Raw genomic sequence first — 27,051 nt, 5'->3', positions numbered from 1 at the left:
CTCTTCTCTCACCATGCAGTCGCTAAGGGTTGGATTTAGGTTCTTAGACTTGCCTATCAGCAAGCATGAAGTGCCTTTCCTAAGTGTTTTTACCAAGAACCCTCACTGCTGAGCCATCTCACCAGGCCATGGGCTTTCATGTAAATGTGGAACTCTCACAGGTGGGAGGGGGCCAAGACCTTGGACTCTTTGAGGTGTCGACTTTGGGCAGCTGGGATTCAAGAATCCGTGATGGTCTTCCTGGACCTGCACTCAGTATATGCAAGATGCTTCGGGTGTGTTGACCTCAGAACGACCTCACTTCCAGGCCCTCAGAGGCTGTGCTTTGGGTAGCGGACAGTGGACACTTTCCTGTAGCCCAGGCCTGAGCGCTCGGGTGTGAGTGCTTGCCGGTCAGCCTTCCCTGCCTTCCTGCCCCGCATCCTGTTTTCTTCCTGCCCTGTTGGCCAGCCCTGGGCCGCCGGGCTTAGCTCTAACTCTGAGGCCAGCCACATTGGCTGTGTTTCCTGTCTCCTTTCTTGGCTGGCACCATAGAGTGGGGCGTTACAAGATCAGAGATTTCCCTCCACCCCAAGATCCTGCCTATCTGAGAATGCTCTGCTGCAGGCCAGGCTCAGAGCTGATAGGCACATGTTCACATGCACACTCGTGTGTGCCTAGAATGCTTTGATCACCTGTCAGAACAGATCATCCTCATCCAGGTAGACCACAGCTGGTTTTACTGCTTGCCACCCCCTCCCCAGAAGGAGATTATTGAAGCCTCAGCTGGGGACTGGGGAGATTGCTCAATGGTGAAGAGGGCTCACTATTCTTTAAGATGAAGAAAAGTTCACGGCACCCATATGGGTGGCTCACAACTCCCTATGGCTCCAGCTTTGGGAGACCCAACACCTTCTTCTGACCTCTGTTCGTGCCCCCACACATGTTCATGCACATGGGGACACACATACTCATAAATAAAAATTAAATAGTTTTTTTTAAAGCTATATCTGGTTCCCTCAACCAATGCAAATGCCTAAGGCACAGTGGGATCAGGGGAGGAGGTGCAGACTGAGGCCAGCGATCATGAGGCCCTATGTTCAGTCTCTGTGATGAGAGGTTGTGAAGGGGTGGCGTTTTGACTTCCACAGCCAGGTGTTGTGTAATCCCAGCACTTGGGGGTTGAGGCTGGAGGGTTATGATTGTAAGGCCAGCCTGGTCTACACAGAGAATTCCAGGCTAAGCCCCGGCTACATGAAGAAGGTTGGGGCGGGCAGGAAGACACGTCCTTGTTTCTGAAGGGTTTCCCCTCTTCTTCTGGGTTCAGCCTCTAAGGCCCCTCTTAAAAGTCTCATTTGGATTTCAGTCCCTAGGTGATGCTTACCTAATGAACAAGGTCAGAGGTCATGCCTAGCTGTGCTCAGCTGGGCTTCTGCCCCTTTAAGGGTGGTAACTACCTGGGAGGTGGGTTGGGTATTAGAGTTGGCAGATTTCCAGAGGGGCTTCCAATGGGGGGAGCTCCACAGGCCTTCTGAGGGCGACTCCTCATTCCACTGGCTCCAGGCCACTATGACTGGGGTCCCCAGCTCCTGCCAGCCCCCATGGGTATCAGATGGCTGTAGAGCTGAGGTCCAGCAAACCCCACCTCCAGGGCCTCTCCCTAGGCCTTTGTTTACCTCCAGCTAACTTGCTCTACCAGTTCTGAGACAGGCTGCAGCCAGGAGTTACCTAGGGCTCAGTGGAGTGGGGGGACTTTTGTTCAGGGAGTGGGCACTTTGGTGAAGTGTGCATTCCCCAGCCTCGGGTTTGGGCAGCCCCCTGGCACTCAGCCTTGTCAGCACCCACCTCAGCAGCAAGGACAGGGAGAAAGGGCTGCCAGGCAGGCACATCTAGACCTAAGTCAAGAATGACGTAGCCAGGTGGTGATGGCACAGACCTTGAGTCCCAGCACTTGGGAGGCAGAGACAGGTGGATCTCTGTAAGAGGATCTCTGCAGGAGGGCAGCCTGGTCTACAGAGTGAGTTCAGGGACAGTCAAGGCTACACAGAGAAACCCTGTCTGGAAACACAAACAGACAAAAAGAACGTGATGAATAGAGATTGGAACTGGAGGTTCCCGGGTAGGAGCATGCCTGTACACAGAGATGAAACACCATGACCAGAGCAGCTTGGGGAGGAAAGGGTTTATGTGGTTTACACTTCCACATCCCAGTTAACCATCAAAGAAAATCAGGGCAGGAACTCAGGCAGGGCAGGAGCCTGGAGGCAGGAGCTGATGAGGAAGCTGTGGAGGGGTACTGCTTATTCCCAATGGCTTGCTCAACTTGTTTTCTTATAGAACCCAGGATCACCAACCCAGGGATAGGTGGGCTAGACCATCCCTCATCAGCCACTAAAAAAAAGAAAATGTCCTATAAGCCTGCCTATAACCCAATCTTATGGAGGAATTTTCTTTTTATTCTTTTGGTTTTTTTGAGACAGGGTTTCTATGTGTAGTTGTTCTGGAAGTTACTATGTAGACCAGGCTGGCCTCGAACTCAGAGATCTGCCTTCCTCTGCCTCCCGAGAGTGCTGGTTTTTTTGTTTTTGTTTTTGTTTTTTTTTTGAGACAGGGTTTCTCTGTGGCTTTGGAGCCTGTCCTGGAACTAGCTCTTGTAGACCAGGCTGGCCTCGAACTCACAGAGATCCGCCTGTCTCTGCCTCCCAAGTGCTGGGATTAAAGGCGTGCGCCACCACTGCCCGGCGAGAGTGCTGGTTTTAAGAGGATGCATCGCTATGCCCAGCTTGAGGTTCCCTCCTGTCAGGTGATGCCAGTCTGCATCATCAGCACAGGAGGGGGTTCTAGCGTCATCAGTGCGGGAGGGGGTTTTAGAGATGAAATTTATCATCTAAGTTGGCTGCCTTGGGGCTGGAGAAATGGCTCAGCAGTTAAGAGCACTGACTGCTCTTCTAGAGGACCCGGGTTCAATTCCCAGCACCCACATGGCAGCTCACAACTGTCTGAAAATCCAGTTCCAGGGGATCTGACACCTTCACACCAATGCACATAAAATAAAGATAAATAAATCATGAAACATTTTTAAAAAAATAAATAAATTGGTTGCCTTGGTCTTTTACTTGTAGGACTGTCTATATAATTCAAAGACCACAAGTTTTATGTTTAAAATTTTTGTTTTTATTTATGTGTATTTCTTTGTGTGTATGCCACAAATGTGCATGTTCCTATAGAGGCCAGAAGAGGGCGTCAGATCTTGCTCTCCTGGAGCTGAAGGAAGAGCAGCATGCACTTTTAACCTCTGAGCCATCTCTAGCCCCCATGGCCATATATGTGCTTGTCTCAATAGGGCCTTTAGGACTTTGTTAATTATCTTTTGTTCGTTCTTGAGATATGTAGCTCTGGCTGTCCTGGAACTCACTACGTATACCAGGCTGCCCTCAAACTCATAGAGATCCACCTTCCTCTGTCTCCCTTGTGCTGGAATTAAAGGTGTGCACCACTACACCTGATATGTCAAAATAAACAATAACAACAAAACACTTCTCTGTGTATGTGTGTGGCAGGTTTATATTTGTGCAAAGTCACATGTGTGTGTGGAGGTCAGGGAGCTGGTTTACTCCTTTGGATAAGGTAGATCCTGAGTTCAATATTCAGGTCATCAAACTTGGTGGCAAGTCCCTTTACCAAATGAGTCATCTGTCAAGCTCCAAGCCTATAGGACTTTGTAATTATTGTTGAAACGAGAAGCTTATAATGGGAAATGGGGGCAGCCTGAGCAAAAGCCCTAGTTTGGTTTTCTCTGTATAGAGCTTGCTGTCCTGGAAATATCTTTGTAGATGAGGCTGGCCTTGAACTCACAGAGCTCTGCCCATCTCTGCCTCCTGAGTGTTGAGATTAAAGGTATGCACCACCACTGCCTGACTTGTGTGTGCTTTTTTTTTAAAAATTATTTAGTTTATGTTTGAGTGCTCCATTTGCATGTACACCCTTACACCAGAAGAGGGCACCAGATCCCACTATAGGTGGTTTTGTGTGGTTGCTAGAACTTGAACTCAAGACCTCTGGAAGAGCAGCCAGTTTTCTTAACTTCTGAACCATCTCTCCAGTTCCATGTGTGCTGTTTTGAGACGTGGTCTGTTGAATCTCAAGCTGTCCTTGAACTCACTACGTAACTGAGGATGGCCTTGAACTTCTAATCTTAAAGTGCTGGGAGTACAGGCTCTCACCCCCCATGCTGTGTGCAGTGCTGTGATGTGTGCACAGATCCACTCCAGAACTGTGTGCACGCTGCACGAGCCCTCTATCAACAGAGTTGAGCTGATGTTTAGACTCCATCCAGCAGGCGGTGGGAACCCCAAAGGCCTTTATGTGACTTTGGCTGTTTACTTTGGTGTCTGGGGTCAGAGGCCATTGTACAAACAGCACCAAGAGGGGTAGCGTTGGAGGCTGGAGCTCCCAGAAAGTGACTGGACCTGCAGCATGGGCCAGCAGTGGATGCTGAGAGGAGCATGTGGGGAGGGGTCAGTGAGCTGGGCATTTGGTAGATGTGCTGAAGAGGACAGCATTGGTGACTAAATGGAGTGCTTATGTCCTTTGTTATCTTCCTTTGGGGGCAGCCCTGGTCTGGCTTCTAGTCACTTGACCTCCTGGTGTGGCCTTGGGATATGGCCCGGCGAGGATGTCAGCTTCTCTTTCATGGGAGAATGAGAACTTAGCCAGGGATGCACAAACCCTTGGGGACTCGGATGGTTTTAGTACCAGCTGACCCTTGACCATGCGCACCTATCTCACTGCTTAACACCCCCCCCCCCCGTCTTGTAGCAGCTGATTAAGCTCTTCCTCCAGATTGGGAGGCTCCTGGGTGCTGACTGGGATGGAGGGTAGTGTTTGTGGTCTCCTGCCAGGGGTTTGTCTGGAGCTATGGGGAAGGAGCTGTGTAACTGTGGACACTGGATTCCCCTGTAGCCTGTGGAAGCCACGGACGATGCATTTTGGGACCAGTTCTGGGCAGATACAGCCACCTCAGTGCAGGACGTCTTTGCATTGGTGCCAGCGGCAGAGATCCGGGCAGTGCGAGAGGAGTCACCCTCTAACCTGGCCACCTTGTGCTACAAGGTAAGGGCTGTCTGGCTCCTTACTGCTGCTTCCCTCTTCCCCAGGGTGGCCCAGTGACCCAGTCTGCAGAGAGACAGAGCACACATTCGAATACCCCATCCCCAGGTCCTAGAGGTCTAGTCTCTTTGCCTCAAGTTCTCCTTGGTAGGGTTGAGGGGAAAGTAATCACGGCCACTGTGGAGGCGCGCTTTATCCCTCCTTGGCCGGTACTTTTCATACACTAGCTCATTTTGCTTTCCCATAAGGTGCTGTTGTTATTTTTCTCTATTACAAATTTAAAAAAATTTAGATTTATTTTACTTTATGTGTTTGAGTGTTTTGCCTGATGTATGTATGTGTTTTGTATGCATGTGTGATGCCTGAGGAGATCAGAAGAAGGAACTGGATCCCCTGGAACTGGAGTCCTGGATGGCTGTGTGCCACCATTGTAGGTGCTGGGAACTGAACCTGGGTCCTCTATGAGGGCAGGTGAGGTTTGTTTTGTTTTGTTGAGACATGGTCTCTCTACATAGCCCTAGCTGTGCTAGAACTCACTGTGTAGGCCAGGCTGGCCTTGAACTCATAAAGAGCCACCTGCCTCTGCCTCCTGAGTGCTGGGCTTAAAGGTGTACACCTCCATATCTGCTTAAACAACACATATTCTTAACCTCACAGTCACCTCTCCAGCCCCAGTCCTTTTTTTAAATTTTTTTTTAAAAAGGCACGTCTATATGGGGTTAAACAAAAGGATTAGGAGCAAAAGAGGCTCTCAGAAGAAAATAAGGTGGGTACATATTCTTCAAGTGAGGGGTGCCGCAGATGAGGTCTTGGTCATCCAGGGGGCTGAACTCTGCTATCCTGATGCTCTGGGCTGCTTTTTGGCTTTTTTTTTTTTTGGTAAGATTTATTTATTTATTATGTATACAACATTCCTTCCATGTATGCTTGCCAGAAGAAGGCACCAGATCTCATTACAGATGGTTGTGAGCCACCATGTGGTTGCTGGGAATTGAGCTCAGGACCTCTGGAAGAGCAGTCAGTGTTCTTAACCTCTGAGCCATCTCTCCAGCCTTGTTTGTTTGTTTTTTGAGACAGGGTTTCTCTGTGTAGCCCGGGCTGTCCTGGAACTCGCTATGTAGACCAGGCTGGCCTCGAACTCACAAAGATTCACCTGCCTCTGCCTCCCGAGTGCTTAGATTCAAGGCTTGCGTTTTAACCACATCTCAATTCCCATGAACTAGCTGACCTCTGCAGCCTGGGTGGCCTACACCCAAAGGGTCACTTCCCATGTTCTTCCCTTGCTCTGTTCCCGCAGGCTGTGGAGAAGCTGGTACAAGGAGCAGAGAGTGGCTGCCACTCGGAGAAGGAGAAGCAGGTGGTCCTGAACTGCAGCCGGCTGCTCACCCGAGTGCTGCCTTACATCTTCGAGGACCCCGACTGGAGGGGCTTCTTCTGGTCCACAGTGCCCGGGGCAGGGCGTGGAGGGGTCTGTGGGCCTGGCCAGGGAGGAGGGGAGGACCCAGGCAGGGCTACTTGCTGTTGAGGAAGTGTAGGGATGGGGACTAGGGATAGGGTGCTGCTGAGGAGGAAGGGCATGCCCTCAGTTTCCCTCCCAAGAGGCCTTTGCTTGCTATATCCTGGAGCAGGGTGCAGGGATAGGCCCCAGTGCCTGTTGTTAGAAGGTCCAGAGGGACCAGATTTCTTGTCTTCTCCCAGACCCCACCTGCTCTGGGCTTATCCCAGGCAAGTGCCAAGGGTTGAGCCCCCATGATTTCCAAGAGGGCTGCAACACTTGAGCTTGGTGCCTGGTACCTCTGGTGAGGGGGAGATTTCCTCACTGTTCCCCAATTCCTGTCTTTGTTCTGCTCTCTTCTGGCTAAGGGAGGTTTGGGATAAGCAGGAATTCGTTGCCTCTTCCATCTACGTATGCCTGCGGAGACCCGGTCCCTTTCCTCCACACCCTCGAGCCCTGGGACCACCTCTTCTTGGCCGGCCTCCACTGAGCAGCCTGCGTCTCTTGCAGGGGGAGGAAGAGGATGAGAACGCTCATCCCTTGGCAGAGTCCTTGCTCCTGGCCATTGCTGACTTGCTCTTCTGCCCAGACTTCACCGTGCAGAGCCACCGGAGGAACAACGTGGTGAGACACCACGACATCACACCCTGGGCTCTTGAGGCCAGGAGATAGAGGGGTGGCCCAGAGAGCAAGGCTGTTAGGTCTATCTCCTGGGGGGGGGTAGGGGTGGCCCAGAGAGCAAGGCTGTTAGGTCTATCTCCTGGGTGGGGGAGGGGTGGTACAGCTGGAGAGGAGCCAGCTGGTGTCCAGCTGTGCAAGGCACCTGTTGCCCTCTCTACCTGAAGTGGGAGGGGTGCAAGGCTAGAACCAGGAAAGCCCCCCGCCCGGCCTGCCACACCCCATCCCCCTAACCTTCCCCTCCCTCTTTCCTGCCTCAGACTGGACTCAGCAAGTAAAATTACCAATATAAGACTGAAGAAAACTGAGCATTTTAAGAAATCCAACCACATTTGTTTCTCTCCTTGTACATTAGGACCTGGGGCCTAGTGGGGGGCTGTCTTTAGGAGAATACTGGGGTATGTTGTGCAACTAGGGACAGTGGGAAGCTTGGGTCCTCTGGGCATGCGTCATGTGGCTGTTCTTTTGTGTCCCCCACCCCAAAATCCTACAGTTCCTCTCTCTTCCCAGGACTCAGCAGAAGATGTCCATTCCCTGGACAGCTGTGAATACATCTGGGAGGCTGGTGTGGGCTTTGCTCATTCCCCACAGCCCAACTACATCCACGACATGAACCGGTGAGCTGGACCCGGGCTGGGCCTTTGCATAGCTCTGAGACCCACAGGTCTTCCAAGAAGACTGAGCCGACTTACCATCCAACCTCGGGAACAGGGGTCATTTCTTCCTGGTCCTTGGCCAGGGTGGTGGGCAGGGTTGGCAACTCCCTCCTAGAGGGAGATGGTCCTAATGCACCCTTTCTGGTCCTTCCTGCAGGATGGAGCTGCTGAAGCTGCTGCTTACATGCTTCTCAGAGGCCATGTACCTGCCGCCATCTCCAGAAAGTGGCAGCCCCAATCCCTGGGTTCAGTTCTTTTGTTCCACAGAAAACAGGTGAGAGACAGCATGCCTTTCTAATCTTGCCTGGGCACTCGTGAGTTAAGCCCTGTTGGCTTTATTTAGGGGGACATGCTGCCCCCTGGTGGCATGAAATCATAATTTAGCTACAACCTTGAACCAATCGAGGCCCCAAACCTCCTGGGGACCCTTGGGTGGCCCAAGTCCAGGTCTCCTAGCTGTTTTTTTCTTTTCTCTTTTCTTTTCTTTTTCTTTTTTGAGACAGAGTTTCTCTGTGCAACAGGCTGGCCTGGAACTTGCTTTGTAGACCAGGCTGGCCTCGAACTCACAGAGCTCTACCTGCCTCTGCCTCCCTAGTGTTAGGATTAAAGGCGTGCGCCACCACCACCCGGCTCCAGGTCTTTCATCTGGAATCACATTGTTCATTACAAATAGAATGTGAGTAGCTTGATAGGCGTCTCTGTGTGTAGAGTACTTGCCTAGTGTGCACGGAGCCCTGGGTTTGACCACTAGCACCACGTGAACTGGGTGTGAACTGGGTGTGGTGGTGCACAGCTCTAATCCCAGCATTCCAGAGGTGGAGGCAGAAGAAGTAATAAGTTTAGGGTCATCACTGGCTACTAGTGAGTTTTAGGCTGGCCCGGGGTACATAAGATCCTGTCCCAAAGAAAGGAATTAATTTGTATATTTTATTGAACTCAAGTGTGTTTTAAAAAGTGAGCGCTATCTTTGCAATGAATTTATAGAACTATGGAGATCATCCACGTTTCCTTTGCTTACGCTTCTTTCCCCACCTCCGGTGTGTAGTTAGTACTTCCCGCAGACTTCATCAGGACCAACCACTCAATAGCACTCAGCAGCCAGCCACATGGGACCTGTGGCTGTCCTTTAGGTCAGGGGGTGGAGAAGAGGGTCTGAGGATCGTCCTGATGAATGGAGAGGTCTGGACCAGGAGGGGACACTCACGAGTACAAGTGGGTGTCGCACAGTCATCCGTGGGACGTGATATTTGAAACACACACTCCAACTGGGCATGCCCAGCTCTAGGCGGCTATGATGCTGGCTCAGGTGCTGGCATTCTGAAACTTTTAACCTTCCTGCTTCTGGACTCTGATCCCTGCATAGCACCGCTCACCTCCTCTGTGTTTTGAGGGCTTCCTGCTGGGCTTCTTTTTATCCCCAGAAGAGGAGGGCTCCCACCCAGTCACAGTCAGAGGTTGGCCAGAGTTTCTCCTCGTGGCTGCGTCAGACAAACGGCCACTCTTTGTTGCTTGTTTAACTGCTGGAACTCAGTCTCCTCACCTGTAAGATGAGGAACTTGAACGCCGACATCTTCTGGACCCAGTTCACATCATTCTGTGGCCCGGGAGCTGGAGGATGGAACTGGGTCCTGCTCCCCAAGGGGAAGCTGTGTTCCCCTGCTCTTCTAACTGCTTGTCTGAAGCCCCTGAGCACTGAGAAGGCTGTGAGCATGTTCTCCACAAGGAGCCCCTCACCCTTGGCCCAGCCTGGCCCTGGTCGGGGTCAGCTCCATGCATGGATAGGGAGGGTCTTTTCTACTCAGGAAGGGACTAAGGGACACTAATGCCTCCCTGGTCCTAGCCTGCAGCCCAGTAGCTCAGCAGCTTCTTCTGTGGCCTGAGAGGCAGGCCCAGGGGGAGCAGCCCTGCAGCTCTGCCCCGCTCTCCCCTGCAGACACGCACTGCCTCTCTTCACCTCGCTCCTCAACACCGTGTGTGCCTATGACCCTGTGGGCTACGGCATCCCCTACAACCACCTGCTCTTCTCGGACTACCGGGAGCCCTTGGTGGAGGAGGCCGCTCAGGTGCTTATTGTCACCTTGGACCATGACAGTGCCACCAGCACCACGCCCACTGTGGATGGCACCACCACAGGCACTGCCATGGATGATGCTGATGTAAGGATGGGATGGAGAGATGGCTGGAGGCAGATGGTACCTCTTAGCAGAGGTCCTGGGCAAGAGGCACACCATGGGAGGGGCCCTGGGGGCGTTCAACTGCGGCTGCCCAGCCTCACCAGAGTGGAGCATCTGCTCATCATAGCTCCTCCCCTTGGCAGCCTCCGGGGCCTGAGAACCTGTTTGTGAACTACCTGTCCCGGATTCATCGTGAGGAGGTGAGCCGGGCATAGCTGGAGGACTCTAACTGCCCACCTTCTGCAACGGCTGTGGGGATAGAGGAGTCCTGTCCTTCTGCATTTCATGCATGGCCACCCTAAGTTAAATAGTGATGGCAATGTTTGGGAGATTTTGAGGTGCAGAAAGGGCTGATGGGAGTTGGGGCTGTGTGGCTCAGATGGTAGAGCACTTGCCTGACATGCACAAAACCCTCCCTCCCATCCCCAGCACCACACAACCAGGTGCGTGACTGTAATGCCAGCATTTGGGAAGTGGAGGCAGGAGGCTTAAAAGTTTAGTCATTCTTGGCTAGCCTGGACTACAGGACACCCTGTCTTTAAAAGTAAATAAATAAGCCAGGTGTAGCTGCACTTGTCTTTAATCCCAGCACTCGAGAGGCAGGCGGATCTCTGTGTTCAAGGCCAGCCTGGTCTACAAAGCAAGTCCCAGAACAGCCAAAAATAAAAACAAAAACATGTAAATAAATGAAAGAAGGAAAGAAAATAAAGGGCTCAGGCCCCAAATGCACCAGGGTAACCAAGGCGGCTTCCAAAAGGGGGGGGTTGCTGTAATGTTGGGGTTCAGAGGTGGCTTTAATGTCCAGGCAGACTCAGGGAGAGGGGAGGTGCCACAGTTCCTGGGACTCTAACTTCTGCAGGTGCACAGTGAGGGACTATAGCTGAGCCAGCCCCCTCCCCACCCCCCCAAGATCAAAGTAGAACATAGCCCAGCTTGTGTGGTGAGCCCAGTAAATGAGAGCTCTATGAGAACGGGGAGCACTTCTTGGGTGTGATGGGGAAGGGGCTGGAGGTGCTGGGGGAGGGGCAAAGGATAGTCCCTGTCAACAAGGAATCCAGGTGGTCAGGGAGCCTGGTTCAGAGGTCCATCTGGGGGTTACCGGGAGCTTCAACCTTGCGTAGGGGGTCCTCTGACTTGCTGGAGGGAAGGCAGAGGCTCAGTTTTCTGGGGTGCTAGCAGTAATGTCCAAACCTAAGCCCCTCGATTGGAGATTGTATGGGAGAGTGAGGAGGCATTTGCAGGGGTATCCTGAGCTGGGGGGAGCCAGGCTGGAAGGAGCCCTGTTCTGTCCCCCAGGACTTCCAGTTCATCCTCAAGGGCATAGCTCGGCTGCTGTCCAACCCCCTGCTCCAGACCTACCTTCCCAACTCCACCAAGAAAATCCAGTTCCATCAGGAGCTGCTGGTTCTTTTCTGGAAACTCTGCGATTTCAACAAGGTGAGTGGGCTCCGAGGGCTATAGACATGGAGGGATAGAGCTGATGATTTAGCGGGGTCCACAGGGTCCAAGGACTGGCATAGCTTGGGGGGTCTCCCCAGCCTAGGTGGGACAAGGTGGGGCGGAGCCAGTCCTGGCACTGAGCCAGCCCACCTGTCCCCTCTCTCATTCCCAGAAATTCCTCTTCTTTGTCCTGAAGAGCAGTGACGTGCTGGACATCCTGGTCCCCATCCTCTATTTTCTCAACGACGCCCGGGCAGATCAATGTATGACAGCATGGGCCTGTGATCCCGGGGTAGATATGGGGTCTCGTTTCTGGTGGGGTCCAGCCAGTGTGTCCCGCCTCCCAGAAACTCAAGCCCAGTGTCCTAACCTTCCATAAGGGGCCCCCTCGGGCCCCTGTAGACAGGTCTTTGCTGAGTTCTCCCCTCCCCTTCCTGCCCGTGTGACACTTCCTATGTTGTGTGCCTCAGCTCGGGTGGGCCTGATGCATATTGGGGTCTTCATCCTGCTGCTTCTGAGTGGAGAGAGGAACTTTGGGGTCCGACTGAACAAGCCCTACTCAGTGCGCGTGCCCATGGACATCCCTGTCTTCACAGGCACACATGCAGATTTGCTCATTGTGGTAAGTGTGTGTGTGCATGGTCTGACTTGGGGGCTTGGGGGTGACATTCTCTTCTTGGCCGAGTCTGGAGATGGTGGGTCATTCACGCCATCCGCCTTCCTCCCTGCATAGGTATTCCACAAGATCATTACCAGTGGTCACCAGCGGCTACAACCCCTCTTTGACTGCCTGCTCACCATTGTGGTCAATGGTAAGAGCCCAGAGCCTAAGTTCCCCAAGCTCACCAGCAGGTGGCGCCAGGCCACAGGCCAACCAGCCATTAGGTGTCTGCCTGGCTTTATCGCCACATGTTACTGCTGATTTTTTTTCGTATAGTATAAGAGGCAACAGGGACAGGTGATAAATGCTTCAGAGTCTATGAAGTGGCCCAGAGGATAAAAGCTCTTCTCATGCAAGTTGGGGTGTAAAAGTGGAAGGAGAGAATTGACACCACCAAGTTGTCCTGTGACCTCTCTCTCTCTCTCTCTCTCTCTCTCTCTCTCTCTCTCTCTCTCTCTCTCTCTCTCTCTCTCTCTCTCTCTCTCTCTCTCTCTCTGTCTCTCTGTCTCTCTCTGTCTCTCTCTCACACACACACACTCTTGCACACGATAATAGATAAAATTTCTAAAAAGCTTTAGAATACACTTTATATAATCTTCTAAATTTAAAACACCGCCTCTTATATATGAAGAAAGTATAAAACCCATTGAGGTAGTTTATGTCCTGTTCATATCCAGTCTTCAAAGTCTTGTGTGTGCTCTGTTCACGCAGGACATCTCAGTGGACACTGGCTATGTGGCAGACATTGGATGGCCACATATGGCTGCTGGCTAGCTATTGGGTAGCAGAGGTTTGGGCTGTTGGAGTTACAATGCGAGGCTATCAACAGCATCTTCAGGGCCTGCAGGCTGCTCTCCGGGAATGGAGGCAGGAGGGCTCAGGCTAGCTGGGGGTCCTGCACGGTGGGTAGGTAGAGCGGAATGACTTTCGTGAATGTCTCTTGGCCACTGTGGTTCCTTGATAGATGCCGTTTACATTTCTGTTGCCGTAACAAAGGTCCTTGCATTTATTTGGCTTTATAATTCCAGGTCACAGGGGCTGGAGAGATGGCTCAGTGGTTAAGAGCATTGCCTGCTCTTCCAAAGGTCCTGAGTTCAATTCCTAGCAACCACATGGTGGCACACAACCATCTGTAAAGAGGTCTGGCGCACTCTTCTGGCCTTCAGGCATATACACAGACAGAATAAATAAATAAATATTTAAAAAATAATAGTTCCAGGTCACAGCCCGTCATTGCGGGGAAGTTAAGGCAGGCACTGAAGCAGCTAGTCATATGACATACACAGCTAGGAACCGAGAGACAGACCCTTGCTTGCTGCCTGGCAGCATAGGCTCAGCTAGATTCCTTACTCTTAACTGTTCAGGGCCCAGCTTAGGGAATGGTGCCACCCACATTTGTAGGGGCCTTCCCACTTTAATTAACAGTCAAGGCGCCGCCCCCCAGACATGCCCACACACGAACATGATCTAGATAATTCCTCGTCGTGCTCTCTTCCCAGGTGATAGTGAAGACTAGCATGCTGACCATACTATCGTTTGAACTCCTGAGTGTCTGGGGTGGCACCGTGGGTCCTGAGGTCTCTAGCTGGGTTATGAGCTCTGTATCTTCCCTTAGTTGGTCCACCGATTCTATTTTCACGAGTCCTAACCGAGTGCCTAACAAGCAAGGGCAGCTCTGAGAATGCCCTTGTGACCAACGTCTGAGTCCCTGTTCCCACCCTCTGGGGCCTTCAGCAGAGTCAGGGGAAAAGGCGGGGGGGAAAAGGACACACACAGGTCAGCTGCGGTTTCCTCTTTGATTCTCACTCGCAATGCTGTCCCAAGGAATACAAATCTCATGACAGCAACCTGTTACTCTTGAATGGTGTCACATCCCGTGTGAGCGCCCCTGTCCTGTCATTTTATTGCTGGGGAACTTGGGCTTGGTTTATAGCCCTCCCTAAACCCCAGGTTCTTTATCTACATCCTTGTCCCTGTCCTTCCTCTCTCTGTATCGGGGAGACGCCTGGGAGAAATGATCCAGGTGTGCCTTTGAGGTTGTGGGGTGGTGGAGGCCAGTCTTTGTTTTGGGGGGGGGGCTCTGCAGGTAGCTGGGGACAGCGGGGATCTGTTGAGGTAAGCGGTTGTGCCCTGGCCTGGGATTTTCAGGGCTGGCTTTCCCTTACAGTGTCACCCTACCTCAAGAGCCTGTCCATGGTGACTGCCAACAAGTTGCTGCACCTGCTGGAGGCCTTCTCTACCACCTGGTTCCTCTTTTCGGCATCCCAGAACCACCACTTGGTCTTCTTTCTCCTGGAGGTCTTCAACAACATTATCCAGTACCAGTTTGATGGTGAGGCCTGACCTGAGCCCCTGGCTTGGCTTAGGGGAAGTCCTGGTCCAGGGATCTTGCCTGTTAGCTTAACATCCGTCCCAGGGATCCATCAGTGCGCGCTTACTGAGTGCCTGCAGTGCACGTGGGCATAGGGAGCACGGCAGGGAATCAAAGCATGTGTTCCTCATCCCTCCTAGAGCTCAGAGCTGGGGCATGGAGTCACAGAGGGGGGCCTTAGGCTGACAACCCGACCCCAAAGAGTTCATTTAGCTTTGGGTACCTGGAAAACTCAGAGCGTCAAGAGCCTGCCGGCTGCCACAACAGATGTCTTACTGGGGTCACCGGTGCAAGCCAGACCTTGCCACTCATGTGCTCTGTGGCCGTCTCTGAGCCTTGGTCCCCATTTGTGGGGTGCTCATAATGATACCGCTGGAGTCCCTCTCGCAGGGTGCACACCTTTAGTCCCAGCGCTTGGGAGGCAGAGGCAGGGGGACCTCTGAGTTTGAGGCCAGCCTGGGCTACAGAGTGAGTTCCAGGACAGCTAGGGCTACACAGAGAAACCCTGTCTTAAAAAACAAAACCAAGCAAAACTAAACAACCAAAAAGGCCCTTTCTTAGAGATTATTGGGGGGGGATTAGTAACTCAAAAAAAAAAAGCACTTGGCACAGCATCTAGCAACTCAAATATTTGCAATATACATATATATATGTGTGTGTATAGATGAATATATACACATATATATACGTATATATAAATACATATGTGTATATATATATGAATGATGGATGAACGTGAGGTGGGCAGAAAAGCACTGCACGGCAAGGGACTGTCCAAAGGCCCTAGGATGGGTGCTAAACTGAAGGCAGTGTGGTATGACACAGGACTGGAGAGGTAGACGGGGCCATCGAGGGTTCTGGGAAGCCCTCACACCTCCCCCTGATAGCTGTGGGAATGTAGGTAGGTGACGGAGGACGGGCACATGCAGCAGCGTCCTCCTGGACTTCTCTGTGATGCTGAGAGGGTGACAGATTTAATTCTGGGTTGATGAAGACACGGTAGGGCTCAGGTTGCCCCCCCCCATGCCAGAATATACCCCCTTAGCGCTGGACTGCAAGGGGATTTCAAGATATACCAAGATACTGAGGGAACTCGGGGCTTAGCTGTTTCCCACAGCCTAACATCTGGGCACCCCAACAACCTAATTTATTCCCTCCAAAAAAAAAAAAAACCTTTTTCCTCCTCCTCCTCCTCCTCTTCTTCCTTCTCTTCTTCTTCTTTTCCCTCCCTTTTTGGCTCCCTAATACCTAACTCCTTGGTATGTTCTACAGCCCTAATTTCTTGACATCCCACAGCCTAACAACAGGCACCCCACAACCTAACTTTTGGGGATCTTCCATATCTACGATGACCACTGACACCCATACAGCCAGGCCTGTCCTGCTCTGGACACCCTGTACCGGCTCTTATCCCTGGGGAAGAGACCCTGCTGTCTCACAGACTGCCCTCTGGTCCTGGAAGCCATCCCAGAGGCAGAGTGGGAAGCAAAGTGAGGCCAGATGTGTTCCTCCCGCAGGCAATTCCAACCTGGTCTATGCCATCATTCGTAAGCGTGGCGTCTTCCACCAGCTGGCCAACCTGCCCACGGACCCACCCTCCATCCACAAGGCACTTCAGCGTCGGAGGAAGACGCCGGAGCCCCTGTCCCGTGCTGGTTCCCAGGAGGGCGCTTCCATGGAGGGTTCCCGCCCTGCTGCCCCTGCAGAACCAGGGACCCTTAAGACTAGCCTGGTGGCCACTCCAGGTCTGGAAGCTTTTAGTGTGGGAGAGTATGGCTGGAGATGTCATTGTTAGGGAGTGGGTGTGATCTCTGGGGTGTCATTCCTGTCTAGGAAGCTGAGGAAAAGGAACTCAACAGCCTGTGAGGGTGGCAGTATTGGGTGGGCCTGGAAAGGTAGCTTGACAGGGTTCAGAGCTGAAGGCAGCTGTAGGCGGGAAGGGTACACACAACCTCTGGGGCCAGAAGGGGCACTATAGCATGTTCCTCTCCCCCTCCTGTGTCCCACCCAGGCATTGACAAGCTGACAGAGAAATCTCAGGTCTCAGAGGATGGTACCTTGCGATCCCTAGAGCCCGAATCCCAGCCAAGCTCAGTAGAAGGCAGCCCGTCTGAGGGGGTAGGTATTGGGGATGCCTGGAGCACAGTTCGGAGCATAACTTCATTGCCTTTTTCTCTGAACTCTGAAGTGTAGGAGTGGGCAAGGCCAGGACATTCTGAAGTTGCTGTGTGAGAACAAGGAAATCAGGGCTCCCGTCGCTGAACCTTCCCTGTTTACTGGTCACAGCAAAGCCCTGTGACCTTCGGGTTCCTCATCCATCAGCCTTATCTGAGTCCGGCCTTTACCCTGCCCTCTCTGTCAGCCCCTGGCCCTAAACCTGTCACTGGGCTGGGCTGGGCCGGGCCAGGCCTTGGGCTCAGGGCAAAGGGTACAGGACTAGACCTACCTCTCAGATGCAGTCAACCTCCCTGCAGCCCTGTCGTGGGGTCAGCGGGGGACACATTGTTGCTCTATGACCGCACCCTGTACTCATTCCTTCCCTGGTCACTTTCATTCCTGCCGGGGAACCAGGAGCCTAGCCAAACATGGAGAGAGCAGCGGCGATTGTCCAACACATCGACCGGTGGCCAGTGGAACCCGACATCAGATTGGGTGAGGGATACACCGGGGGATCTGGAAGCTGGGGTTTGGGTAGATGGCATGGAGCAGGGTCTGTCCGAGCTCCAGCTCTGGAAAGACTGGGGTGAGAAGACCAAAGACGTTTGGTCTAGAAGCCAGGCTGAGGGACATCCCTTCCAGCTGCCCTTCCTTGCCTCCGTCTGACCTTTTAGTAGTTGCCCAGAGGACTGATTCTTTCGTCAGTCACCCTTGCTTGTTCCTCCCCAAATTGCTTCCGCTCCCTGTGTGTTTCCCGTGAGCCCCACTGATGGCTGTGGACGGGGATAATAACCATCCCTATGATGGCGCCATCTAGCCACTGCGAGGATTGAAGGGGAAGGTCTTCTGGAAGGCAGGAGGCACAGCAGCTGGCCTGTGGGCACTGCTCAGCACGGCCTGGGCTCTTCCCGTTAGCAACAGTTCCCCTTCACAGGCCCTGCTTCAGACAGGACGTTGATCACAGCGTCACACTCCCTGTTCTGGGGAGCCCGTGGCTCTGGGTCAGGGTCAAGCCTGTCCCTTAGCTCTGGGCGTGGCTCTCACAGATCCTGTCCTGGAAGTCGAAGTTGCCGCTCCAGACCATCATGCGCCTGCTGCAGGTGCTGGTGCCCCAGGTAGAGAAGATTTGCATTGACAAGTGAGTCTGGAAACTGGGTACCAACCTAGGTGGCCCTGGAGAGGGGCCAGCCCAGGCTTGGGGCGGAGGTGACGGGAGCACACACCCCAGGGTTCTGGGTTCGGTCTCCAGGAACATTCTAGAGGTCCCACCTTTTTCTCTAGGGGCCTGACAGATGAATCAGAGATCCTGAAGTTCCTGCAACATGGCACCCTAGTGGGGCTTCTGCCTGTACCCCACCCCATCCTCATCCGAAAGTACCAGGCGAACTCGGGCACTGCCATGTGGTTCCGCACCTACATGTGGGGTGTCATCTATTTGAGGTGGGCCTTGCGAGGGGTTGGGAAGTTACACCCTGGGGTGGAGATGGTTGTCTCCTTGAGGAGTACCCACTGGGGGGTTTAGCTCTGGGTTCCTCTCATCCACAGTGGGGCTAATGTTGAGGGTGGGCACTCTTCATCCAGACTGGGGGCATCAGGATGGGTGGGGGCCTTGTAGCTACCTAACTCTTTTACTCCAAGGTACCCCCCTTCTAAAAGGTGACAGCCCACTCCCTCTATAGGAACGTGGACCCGCCCATCTGGTATGATACGGACGTGAAGCTGTTTGAGATCCAGCGGGTGTGAGGATGGGGACCTGAGGGAACAGGGCCAGGAGGGCTGGTCCTAGACCCCAGTGTTCCCCAACCTAAAGGAGCGTGATCAGGGCGAGGGGCAAGTAGGTTGGTCAGTCCTGGCTGGCAGGTCCCAGGTGCCCATTGTGGCTGGAGACAACAGGGTGAAGAAAGCCTGTCCTATAGGCTGTTCTCCTAGGAGCCTTTTGTCTCCGGAGATACAAGCCCCACCAGAGCCCTTGCCCACCTTGGCTCCTCCTCCAAGACCTGCCCTTGTGCTGTCTGCTCCTGGAAGCTGCCAGCTCACTGTGCCCTAATAGGTTTTCCCAAAAAAAGCCATGTGCTGTCCCTTAGGGCACCTGGTCATGGTGAAGGAAGTCCTGGCTACCTAGCTGGAGACTACTGGTCCAGGCCCACTCCTTGCCAGGGCCCCTGGAGAAAGGGTGGATAAGCTGCTGACCAAGGAGGCTGGGGCTGACAGCCTAGAGAGCAAACCTGATGAGTATGTTTTAGGAGTGGGGTGTCGAGGGCCCCCTGTTCCTGCCTTTGGGTCGGCGGATGTTGCCTGACTGGTGGGGCCTGAAGAATATCAGTGTCCCTGCCCTACCTACTGCCTGGGTGGTCGGGGAAGCAGGACACCGCCAGCCAGCTCTGGCCTCTGGGTCTCCCTGCCTCCCCTGTGTCATGCAATCTTTGTTCTGCACAATCGGCCACCTTACACAATAAAAATGTCCCTCTCTCTGTGCCTCTCTTTGTGCCTGGGGTTGGGGGAAGTACCTGACTGGGGCTTTTATTTCAGCACAGTTGGGGACTCTGCCACCCAGAGCCCATCCCCCGAGGTCTCTTGCTCTCTGACTGAGCCAGTCATCTGTCATTGTGGGGAGGAGGACATGGGGCTGCAGGATCGGACTCTGTCACCCAGTGTTTGGCTATGGCAACCCAGAGTAAAGCTCACACAGGAGAGACCAAAGGCCTGGCTAAGTTCTTTGCATGACCTCAGGTAGTCAGAACAAGTGTTGAGGGGTCTGGGGCCTGGGGCCTGGTTTGACAGTGTGTCACTTAACAGTGTGTGGCTTTATGGGAGCAGGGGAGTTTCAGAAAGGGCAGAGCTTTGGCTTCAGGGCCAGGGCCACACGCTTTGGGCCCTGGATATATTTGTTCTGAGCTCAGAGAAATGGATGGGATGCTGGTGTTGCCGGCTTGCTCACCTTCTTCCTGGCCCACCCAGTGACTCAGGGGACCAGGCCTGGGCACTGGGTAAGCAGAAGCCATAGTGACCATTCATAGTGAGCAAGTTGCAGAATTGTCCTGGAGACTGTTCCAAGACACTGCAGGCCAAGGGTGGAGGTTGGGGCTCTGTAATCCTAGACTCATCTCTTCCTGCCTCTGTCCGTGGACCAGACAGAGAGTACCTGGTGTCACCCGCTCCTGGCTGAGGAACGGGACTGTCTTGCTTGAGAGGACCATTCTGTTGGCCACACCTGGAGTGGCAGGTCTGTCTCCAGGAACAAATGCCGCAGAGGCTGAATGGAATCAATCAAACAAACAGGGTTTATGGAAGCAGGAAAGAGCTGTTGAGCCCTGCCCGGCAGCTAATTAAGGAGCTCGTTAGAAGATGGGGGAGAGGGGCGGGGCTGCTGCCAAGCTCAGAGGGCCGGGTTCTCAGTTCCCAGTAGGAGTTCTGAGCTTCCAGGATGTCCAGGAGCCCCTTCCACAGGACCAGTCAGCCCCTTTCCAGCCGCTAGACGCCATGATTTCACACTGACCCTCACAGATAGTAACCTTTGCCTGTCAGCTGCATAGTCCGTACCACATGGGCTCTTGCGGAGGGCTATGGTCAGGCTCCACTTCCAAGCCCTACCCTTGGTTTTGAGCTCCAGGTGGTACCTCCCCTCTCAGTCAGGCTGAGGAACTTTGGGAACTCCGGGCAGGTGTCCGCACCCCTTCATGTGATGTATCTGCCCAGAGAGGCCACGCTTCCTCTTCTGCCTTGGTATTCCGAGGCTTCTGCTGTGGCTGATTTGGCTGGGCACTCAGGCCCCCAGGTAGACTTCCACCAGTCCCCCAACAGAATGCATGCGATAGAAGACCCCCAGAGGCAGGCCGAAGTTGACAATGGTGAACCAGGTCCTGTAGCCGTAAAAATCCTTTTCCAGCCCGTTCTCAAACTCAGGGTGTATGCCAAACGCGGGCATCATCCACAGCTGGGGAGAGAGAGGAGGCTGCTGGGTGAGGGAGGGGCTCTCCCAAACCTTAAGATGCTCAGCTCATGTGAGGCTGACCTGGACCCTGCAGTTGGTCCAGCATTCATCCTGGGGTTTTCAGAGCAAGGTCCCCAGCCCTGATGTCTTTCTTACCCCTGACACGGAAAAGTCATGGCCATGTTGGTTGGCTTGCTTGAGGCCTGGTTGAGCCCCAGAGGGTTCCTTATACATAGCATTTGGCAGGATCTCTCAGCCAGCAATCTACACTGCCAGGTTGGACTGTTTGTGCCCTAAGCCCCGAACACAGGTTTTACTACTTCTGCTAGTTACAGCCACCTGCATCCCTCCTGCTCTCCTGTGAGAATTTTACCCGTTTGCCAAAGCCCAGATCAACCTCGTCCACCTTCCAGAAACACACGTTGGCTCTTGGGATGCGCGTTTTCGTCACTGAACTCATGACACAGTTTAAAGCCAATTTATCACTTCTTCTTGGCCTAGCCCAGCTGCTTCACATCTGGGGTGTGTTGCAAGCTAAACAACCCTGAGCTGTCCCATATCTGCCAGTTACAGGCGGTGAGAGCCAGGACTGAACAGACAACATACGCTCCAGTTGGTCCAAAGGGAAGGGGGACGGACAGCAACATCGCCTGTCATTTGGATGATCAGAGGAGGTGTGGAGAGAGCGCATGGACCTTTGGGCTGGCTACTCAGCAGCCAGCAGATGCTAAGAGACCAGTGCCGACCTCCGACTTCACTAGGGTCTGCTCTTCTAGCCGAGTTCAACATATGACGAGTTCAGTGGTCATTTTCTAACAGGCCCCCTGGCACCTTCCCCATCAAGACCGAAAGCTTCTGGGGGTCAGAGTCGTGCACATTTGTAAAGAGGGCTTTGCTGTGTGCTGAGCACATGAATTCACGCCAGGCAGCTTGCAGGGAGCCGCTGGAGATATTCCTGGCTCTCAGGCAGCATCAAGCGTGCTAGAGACGAGTGACCACCCCCACACGCCAGGAGTTTCTGCCCAGATACTCACCGTGATGTTGCAGAGGATGAGGAAGAGCGAGATTTCCTTGAGCACCCTTCGTTTCCAATTGAGGTGGCTGTAGGAGTGAATGTAGGCCTGTGAGGCTCTCCGTAGATCCTGACCCAGCTCCCTCAGGGAGCCTCTGCGGGGCAGCTCAGCATCCTGCTTCCCCATCACATCCGCATCCGGGAGCACAGGCTCCCAGAGCGGGCGGCGGTGCAGGCCCTCAATGATGAAGAGGTTCTGAGTGATGTGTTGTAGGATAAGCAGCAGGGAGTAGGCCAGGATGAGCTGGTTGAGCAGCTCGTGTGGCCGGGTGGCCACGATAGCCACGATGGAGAAGTAGGCGATGCCCATCTGGCCCAGGGCGGCGCCCATCAGCAGCACCACATCCAGGCTGCGGGTGGGGTTCTTGAGTGTGTCCAGTTCTCGCTCCTCCAGCCCATGAATGGCTGTGCCTGCCAGGCACGCCAGGCTCATGGTGGGCAGCACGACCACATAGTATGCATAGTAAAGGGTGAAGTACTGGCGGCCTATTTCAGGGCCGCTTGCCTCGATCTGGAAGAGCACAAAGACGCACACACCAGCCACCAGTGCCAAAAGGCCCAACAGGGGCCCAAAGATGACCCCGTGCAGGCGGAAGGGTGGTCTGTTGGGATGGGCACCTGAGTGGGCTGCCAGGCGGCGGCCCACGTTCTTCCACATGACGAAGAGTACTGCACAGCAGATGAGGCAGTACTCCGTGCTGAATGGGTAGAGCATCAGGTAGCCCTTCCGGAAGACCTCGCACACCGTGGCGTTGAGACACATGCAAGTGTTCGTCTCGTTACCTGAGAGGGGGTAGGGCAGGAGGAGACAGCATCTCAGGCAGGCCCTGTACTGGAAACCCTAGTGCCAACGATCACTCTCACCCACCTCCTGGAGCACACTGGATTCGGACGGGACCCAGCCAGATGTTTGTTTTACAGATGTGGAAACATCTGAGGCTGGAGCATAGAGATTGGAAATCACAAAATGATCACTGTTTTACAAAGGGATTCGAGACTCCAGGTCCAAACTTTCACAAAGCATTTCAGGCATGCTCTCCCTGACTCCAAGCATCACCTCCACACGTCGCTCCGCTCCGTTGGCAGAGCAAACCCGTCATCTGCATAAGAAACCAGGCTGCCACACCTGAATGCCGTGACCGGCCTCAGCATGACACACTGGGGTAACTAGGAGTCAATGCCCCTGGGTGAATGCACGGTCTCACTGCACTCATGGGTGCCAAAATGCTTGACCTGAAACTAAGTCAGACTTTGGGCTGCACATCTAGGAAAAGCAGAGGAGAGGGAAGGAGCCAAATGCCACCACTGGGAAGCAACTAGAAAACCTCAAGGTCGTTTCAAAAAAGAATCTTTATTTCTTCAGAGATCACACAGTGGGCTGTCCCTGCAGGATCCAGGTTCGGTTCTCAGCACCCACATCAGGGGCTTATGACCACTATAACTCAGGTTCCTCGGGATCTGATGCCCTGCTGCCTCTGTGGACACCCACACTCTTGTGCACAGACTCTCACACACAAATAGCCACACGCAACAAAATAAATTATTTAAAAAACAAATAGAGTGTTAACCGAAGTGCCAGGTGTGGTGACACACCCCTGCAATTCCAGAGCTTGGGAGACCAAGGCCGAAAGATCTCTAGTTCGAGGCCAGCCTGGGCTACACAGTTAAACTCTGTTTCAGGAAGTCAAGGATTAGGAATGTGGCTTTGTAGTTGAGCTCTTGCCAGTATATTTTGAACCCCTATACTGCAAAAACAACAAACAAACAAACAAACAAACAAGAATTTAAACTTGTAATAGTAGCTCACACCTGTAATCCCAGCACTTGGGAAACTGAGGCAGAAGGATCAGGAATTTGGGTTAGCCTTGGCTAACCTGCCTCAGAAAAACGTAATCACTATGTCGTATATTTGGTGTGTGTGTGTGTGTGTGTGTGTGTGTGTGTGTGTGTGTGTGTAGGCTTGATGTTGATTTGTCTTCCTTGGTTGCTTCTCCACCTAATGTTCTGAGATAGGGTCTCTCACTGAACCTGGTGTTTTGGCTAAACTGACTGGCCACTGAGCTCCAGAAATTGCCCAATAATAATGAATTGAAACTCTAGGTGTGGCTCAGTGGTAGAGCGCTTGCCCTGCCTGAATGAGGCTCTGTTGCAACCCGTAGCCGCAGACATACAAACACACATCCATGACGTCACTGGACCCAAGCTTCCTCTTTGCACTTTTTGTGCAAAGTGCAAACAGAACGTAAGGGAAGGCCACAACATACAGACATGCCATGATTCACGCGCTGGGTGTGTGAATGCGTGAGAGCTGGTGCACACAGGCTATGATGCCGCCTGTGGGTGGGGCGGACACATAGGTGTGGCTGAATCCCACAGACCGCATGCTCCCATGTGGATTTATAGGATGTTGGGATGTTGCTTCAAAGGGAGAACTATCCACACTCAGGATTAGCCAGACCGGATGATTTGGAGAGAGCTGTCTATCCACAAGTCTCCTTTCCCTCCTGGTATGTTTAGATATTAAGATCGCATCAGGACAGCATTCCTTTCAGCCCCAAAGAGGAGTTTTAGTCTCTTACAAAGAAAATGCAAATGGCATGGGTGGGCGTGTGCCTGAAAGGCTTCTCAGTGATCCACTCAGCCAGGATCAGTGGCTGGTTTGCTGCGGGCAATGTGACTGCAGTGATTAGGACACCAAGTGCCAGTCCCTGATGGAGCATGAAGGGGACCATGGACACAATGAAGTGCGCGCGTGTGTGGTGTGTGTGCACTGACACAATGAACTGTGTGTGTGTGCGTGTGTGTGCATGTAAATGTGTGCACATGCACATACAAACAGAAGACACTCAAGAGGATGTAGTCTCTTAGGAAGTATCTGCTTTTTTTTTTTTTTTTTTGGCAGTATCTCATTAGCTTTTAGGTCTAGTGAGCCCTAGGGACTAATCTGTCTGCATGGTCTTTTTTTTTTTTTCTTTTTCTTTCCTTTCTTTCTTTCTTTCTTTCTTTCTTTCTTTCTTTCTTTCTTTCTTTTTTTAAAATAGGTTCTCACTGTGTAGCCCTAGCTGGCTTGGAACTCACTACGTAGACCCTGAACTCACAGAGATCTGTCTGCCTCTACCTCCCAAATACTATGGGAACTAAAGGACTGTGCTACAGTGCCTGGCTATGCCTAGATTTTTACACGTGAGCTCCCAGGGAACAAATACAGGTCCCTCTACTTGTGTGAGAAACAATTTATAGACTCTACAGCCCACACTTCTGTTTAACAATGACCTGGCCTTGAGTGTGCTCCCAACTTCATAACTGTGTTGCCTCCCTACCTAGTTGATGTGTGTGTGTGTGTGTGTGCATGCACTCATATGAATGTGATGGGTGGAAGCTTTGGTTCCCTTGTACCTGAGAATTTTTCCATGAGGGCGTCGAGCTCGGCCTCAATCTCACGGTGCATGGAGTCATTGGTCACAGCCAGAACCCAGAGCAGCAGGTTCGTGGCCAGGGTCAGCATGAGGCCACACCTGGAGGAAGGGCCACATTCTGCTCACACACATGGCTTACACAGCCTGGATAGCTCCCAGAGTCCCATCCTCACCGTTCTCTGCTGTTGGGGTGACTGCTCAGTCTCAGAAGCAGATCACAGAGGTGGTAGGATTTTAGGAGCCCTTAGGGGTCACTTGGAATGCAGCCTATGCTAACCCGCAGCTTCAGGTCCCTCCTGTCTCAGGAAGCTGGAGAGTGGTGGAAACAGAGAGCCCCGGAAGACTCAGCTGGGGAGATGTCTCACCTGGTGAGGTTGGTCTGCACCTGAACACAGTCTTTGCAGCGTCTCCACAGCACCCACGTCTGGAAGAGACAGGGATCTTGAGCCCAGGTGCTAGTGACTTCAGTTGTGTGTGTGTGTGTATGTGTGTGTGTGGTGTGATGGTATACAGGGTGAGCACCTCAGTTGTGTGTGTGTTTGTGTGTGTGTATGTGTGTGGTGTGATGGTACACAGGGTGAGCACCTCAGTTGTGTGTGTGTGTGTGTGTGTATGATGTGGTGGTACATAGGTGAGTACGTCAGCTGTGTGTGTGTGTGTGTGTGTGTGTGTGTGCAATGGAGGGAAGGCAGCTTCCATAAGGAAGCCTAGGTTGGAATCCTGGCTCTGCCATTTCCTTTTTTTTGTGCAGTACTGGGCCAGTGGTAAGCATCCCGGGACTGTGGCTCGCTCGGCTGTGAAAAGGGCCTCCGTCTCCACTGCTTGGGGAAGGGGAGACACCTACCTCGTGAGGAAAATAAGGGTGATGTAAGTACAGCATAGTAGAGACTCAACAGATGGAGAAGCCGGGGTATCTGGGAGCTGGGTAGAAGAACATGCAGGCATGTCTAGACGAAGGTGTTTGTAGGTGTCAACAGGTATGTGTGGAGGCACACACGTGCAGAGGAGTGCTGCGTGGGTGTGGGTGCACAGAGGTGAGCTATGACTGGTGTATGTCTACACCCTGGAGCATGGAGACGTTGCCTCTGTGGCTGGTTTTAGGGTAGGTTGAGTGGTCTGTGTCCCTGTGTCCCTGCAGGTATGGGGGTGTGGGAGACCCGTCACCTGGACACTCATGAAGATGATCTCAATGATCGGAAAGATGAGCTCCACTTCTGACTTGCAGTGAATGTGACTCACATCGTAGCCCATGCGGAATGCATTCAGGCAGATAGTGCAGCTGCCGAAGAGCACCAGGGAGCCTGGCAGGAGAGGATGGGCGGGCGGTGGGCACAGGCAGCTGCTCCCAAACAGGTTCTCCTTCCCCAGCCCTCTCCACCCTCCTAGCACCAAGCGCTTACCCCTCACCCAAATGGGTCCTGCATGAGGGTCACGGTACAGCACTGCGTGGGGCTTCCGTGTGGTGCCCACCACGTAGTAAAGGAGCCATGACAGGGAGAGGACCTTCAGCGCGGCCAGCAGGATCCACACGTCACCCAGAGTGACAGCCACGTTGTTGAAGATCATGCTACAGATGAATGCCCCACCCAGAAATACCACATTGAGGGCCAGGAGCCCCGAGAAGAGCTGCCCGGCCTTCTGGGCCTGTCGGTCTCTCCTCAACAGCAGGGAGAAATGCCGTGCTAGCCAGGACTTCTGCTTCGGAGGGCATGGAAGCCCTGTGTGATTGGTTGGCATGTCTGCTTGGTCATAGGTAGATGCTGCTTCGGTGGTCTCTGCTTCTGAAGGTAACACGGGTGTGACCTGAGCAGGGGCTGGAGAGAGAGAGAGAGAGAGAGAGAGAGAGAGAGAGAGAGAGAGAGAGAGAGAGAGAAGATCGTGTCATTTCTAGTAACTAGATGATATTATCTAA

The 27,051-nt window shown here is 53.1% G+C and overlaps 2 protein-coding genes across 2 annotated transcripts in view; one reads left to right on the top strand and one right to left on the bottom strand.

Moving 5' to 3' along the window:
• The window catches only part of Hid1 (HID1 domain containing), a 21,579-nt gene extending 2,390 nt beyond the window's left edge, over positions 1-19,189 (top strand). The window contains exons 2-19 of the mRNA XM_005350715.2: positions 4,942-5,091; positions 6,386-6,556; positions 7,094-7,207; positions 7,772-7,878; positions 8,075-8,191; positions 9,851-10,073; positions 10,235-10,291; positions 11,388-11,528; positions 11,704-11,794; positions 12,002-12,153; positions 12,265-12,343; positions 14,360-14,524; positions 16,081-16,308; positions 16,575-16,681; positions 17,135-17,215; positions 17,767-17,858; positions 18,002-18,160; positions 18,400-19,189. Of these exons, the coding sequence (XP_005350772.1) occupies positions 4,942-5,091; positions 6,386-6,556; positions 7,094-7,207; positions 7,772-7,878; positions 8,075-8,191; positions 9,851-10,073; positions 10,235-10,291; positions 11,388-11,528; positions 11,704-11,794; positions 12,002-12,153; positions 12,265-12,343; positions 14,360-14,524; positions 16,081-16,308; positions 16,575-16,681; positions 17,135-17,215; positions 17,767-17,858; positions 18,002-18,160; positions 18,400-18,463 (2,298 nt within the window). The 3' untranslated portion in view covers positions 18,464-19,189. The remainder of the gene's footprint in view (positions 1-4,941; positions 5,092-6,385; positions 6,557-7,093; positions 7,208-7,771; positions 7,879-8,074; positions 8,192-9,850; positions 10,074-10,234; positions 10,292-11,387; positions 11,529-11,703; positions 11,795-12,001; positions 12,154-12,264; positions 12,344-14,359; positions 14,525-16,080; positions 16,309-16,574; positions 16,682-17,134; positions 17,216-17,766; positions 17,859-18,001; positions 18,161-18,399) is intronic.
• A 1,294-nt stretch (positions 19,190-20,483) lies between these two features.
• Otop3 (otopetrin 3) overlaps positions 20,484-27,051 on the bottom strand; it is a 10,982-nt gene continuing 4,414 nt past the window's right edge. Inside the window, exons 2-7 of the mRNA XM_026780082.1 lie at positions 26,540-26,920; positions 26,304-26,440; positions 25,505-25,563; positions 25,120-25,238; positions 21,686-22,506; positions 20,484-20,654 (exon numbers count right to left, since the gene is read on the bottom strand). Of these exons, the coding sequence (XP_026635883.1) occupies positions 20,484-20,654; positions 21,686-22,506; positions 25,120-25,238; positions 25,505-25,563; positions 26,304-26,440; positions 26,540-26,920 (1,688 nt within the window). The remainder of the gene's footprint in view (positions 20,655-21,685; positions 22,507-25,119; positions 25,239-25,504; positions 25,564-26,303; positions 26,441-26,539; positions 26,921-27,051) is intronic.

This window comes from Microtus ochrogaster, chromosome 7 (genome assembly GCF_000317375.1).
Source record: "Microtus ochrogaster isolate Prairie Vole_2 chromosome 7, MicOch1.0, whole genome shotgun sequence".
Classification (NCBI taxonomy): Eukaryota; Metazoa; Chordata; class Mammalia; order Rodentia; family Cricetidae; genus Microtus; species Microtus ochrogaster.
This window is presented reverse-complemented; position numbering and strand designations above follow the sequence as displayed.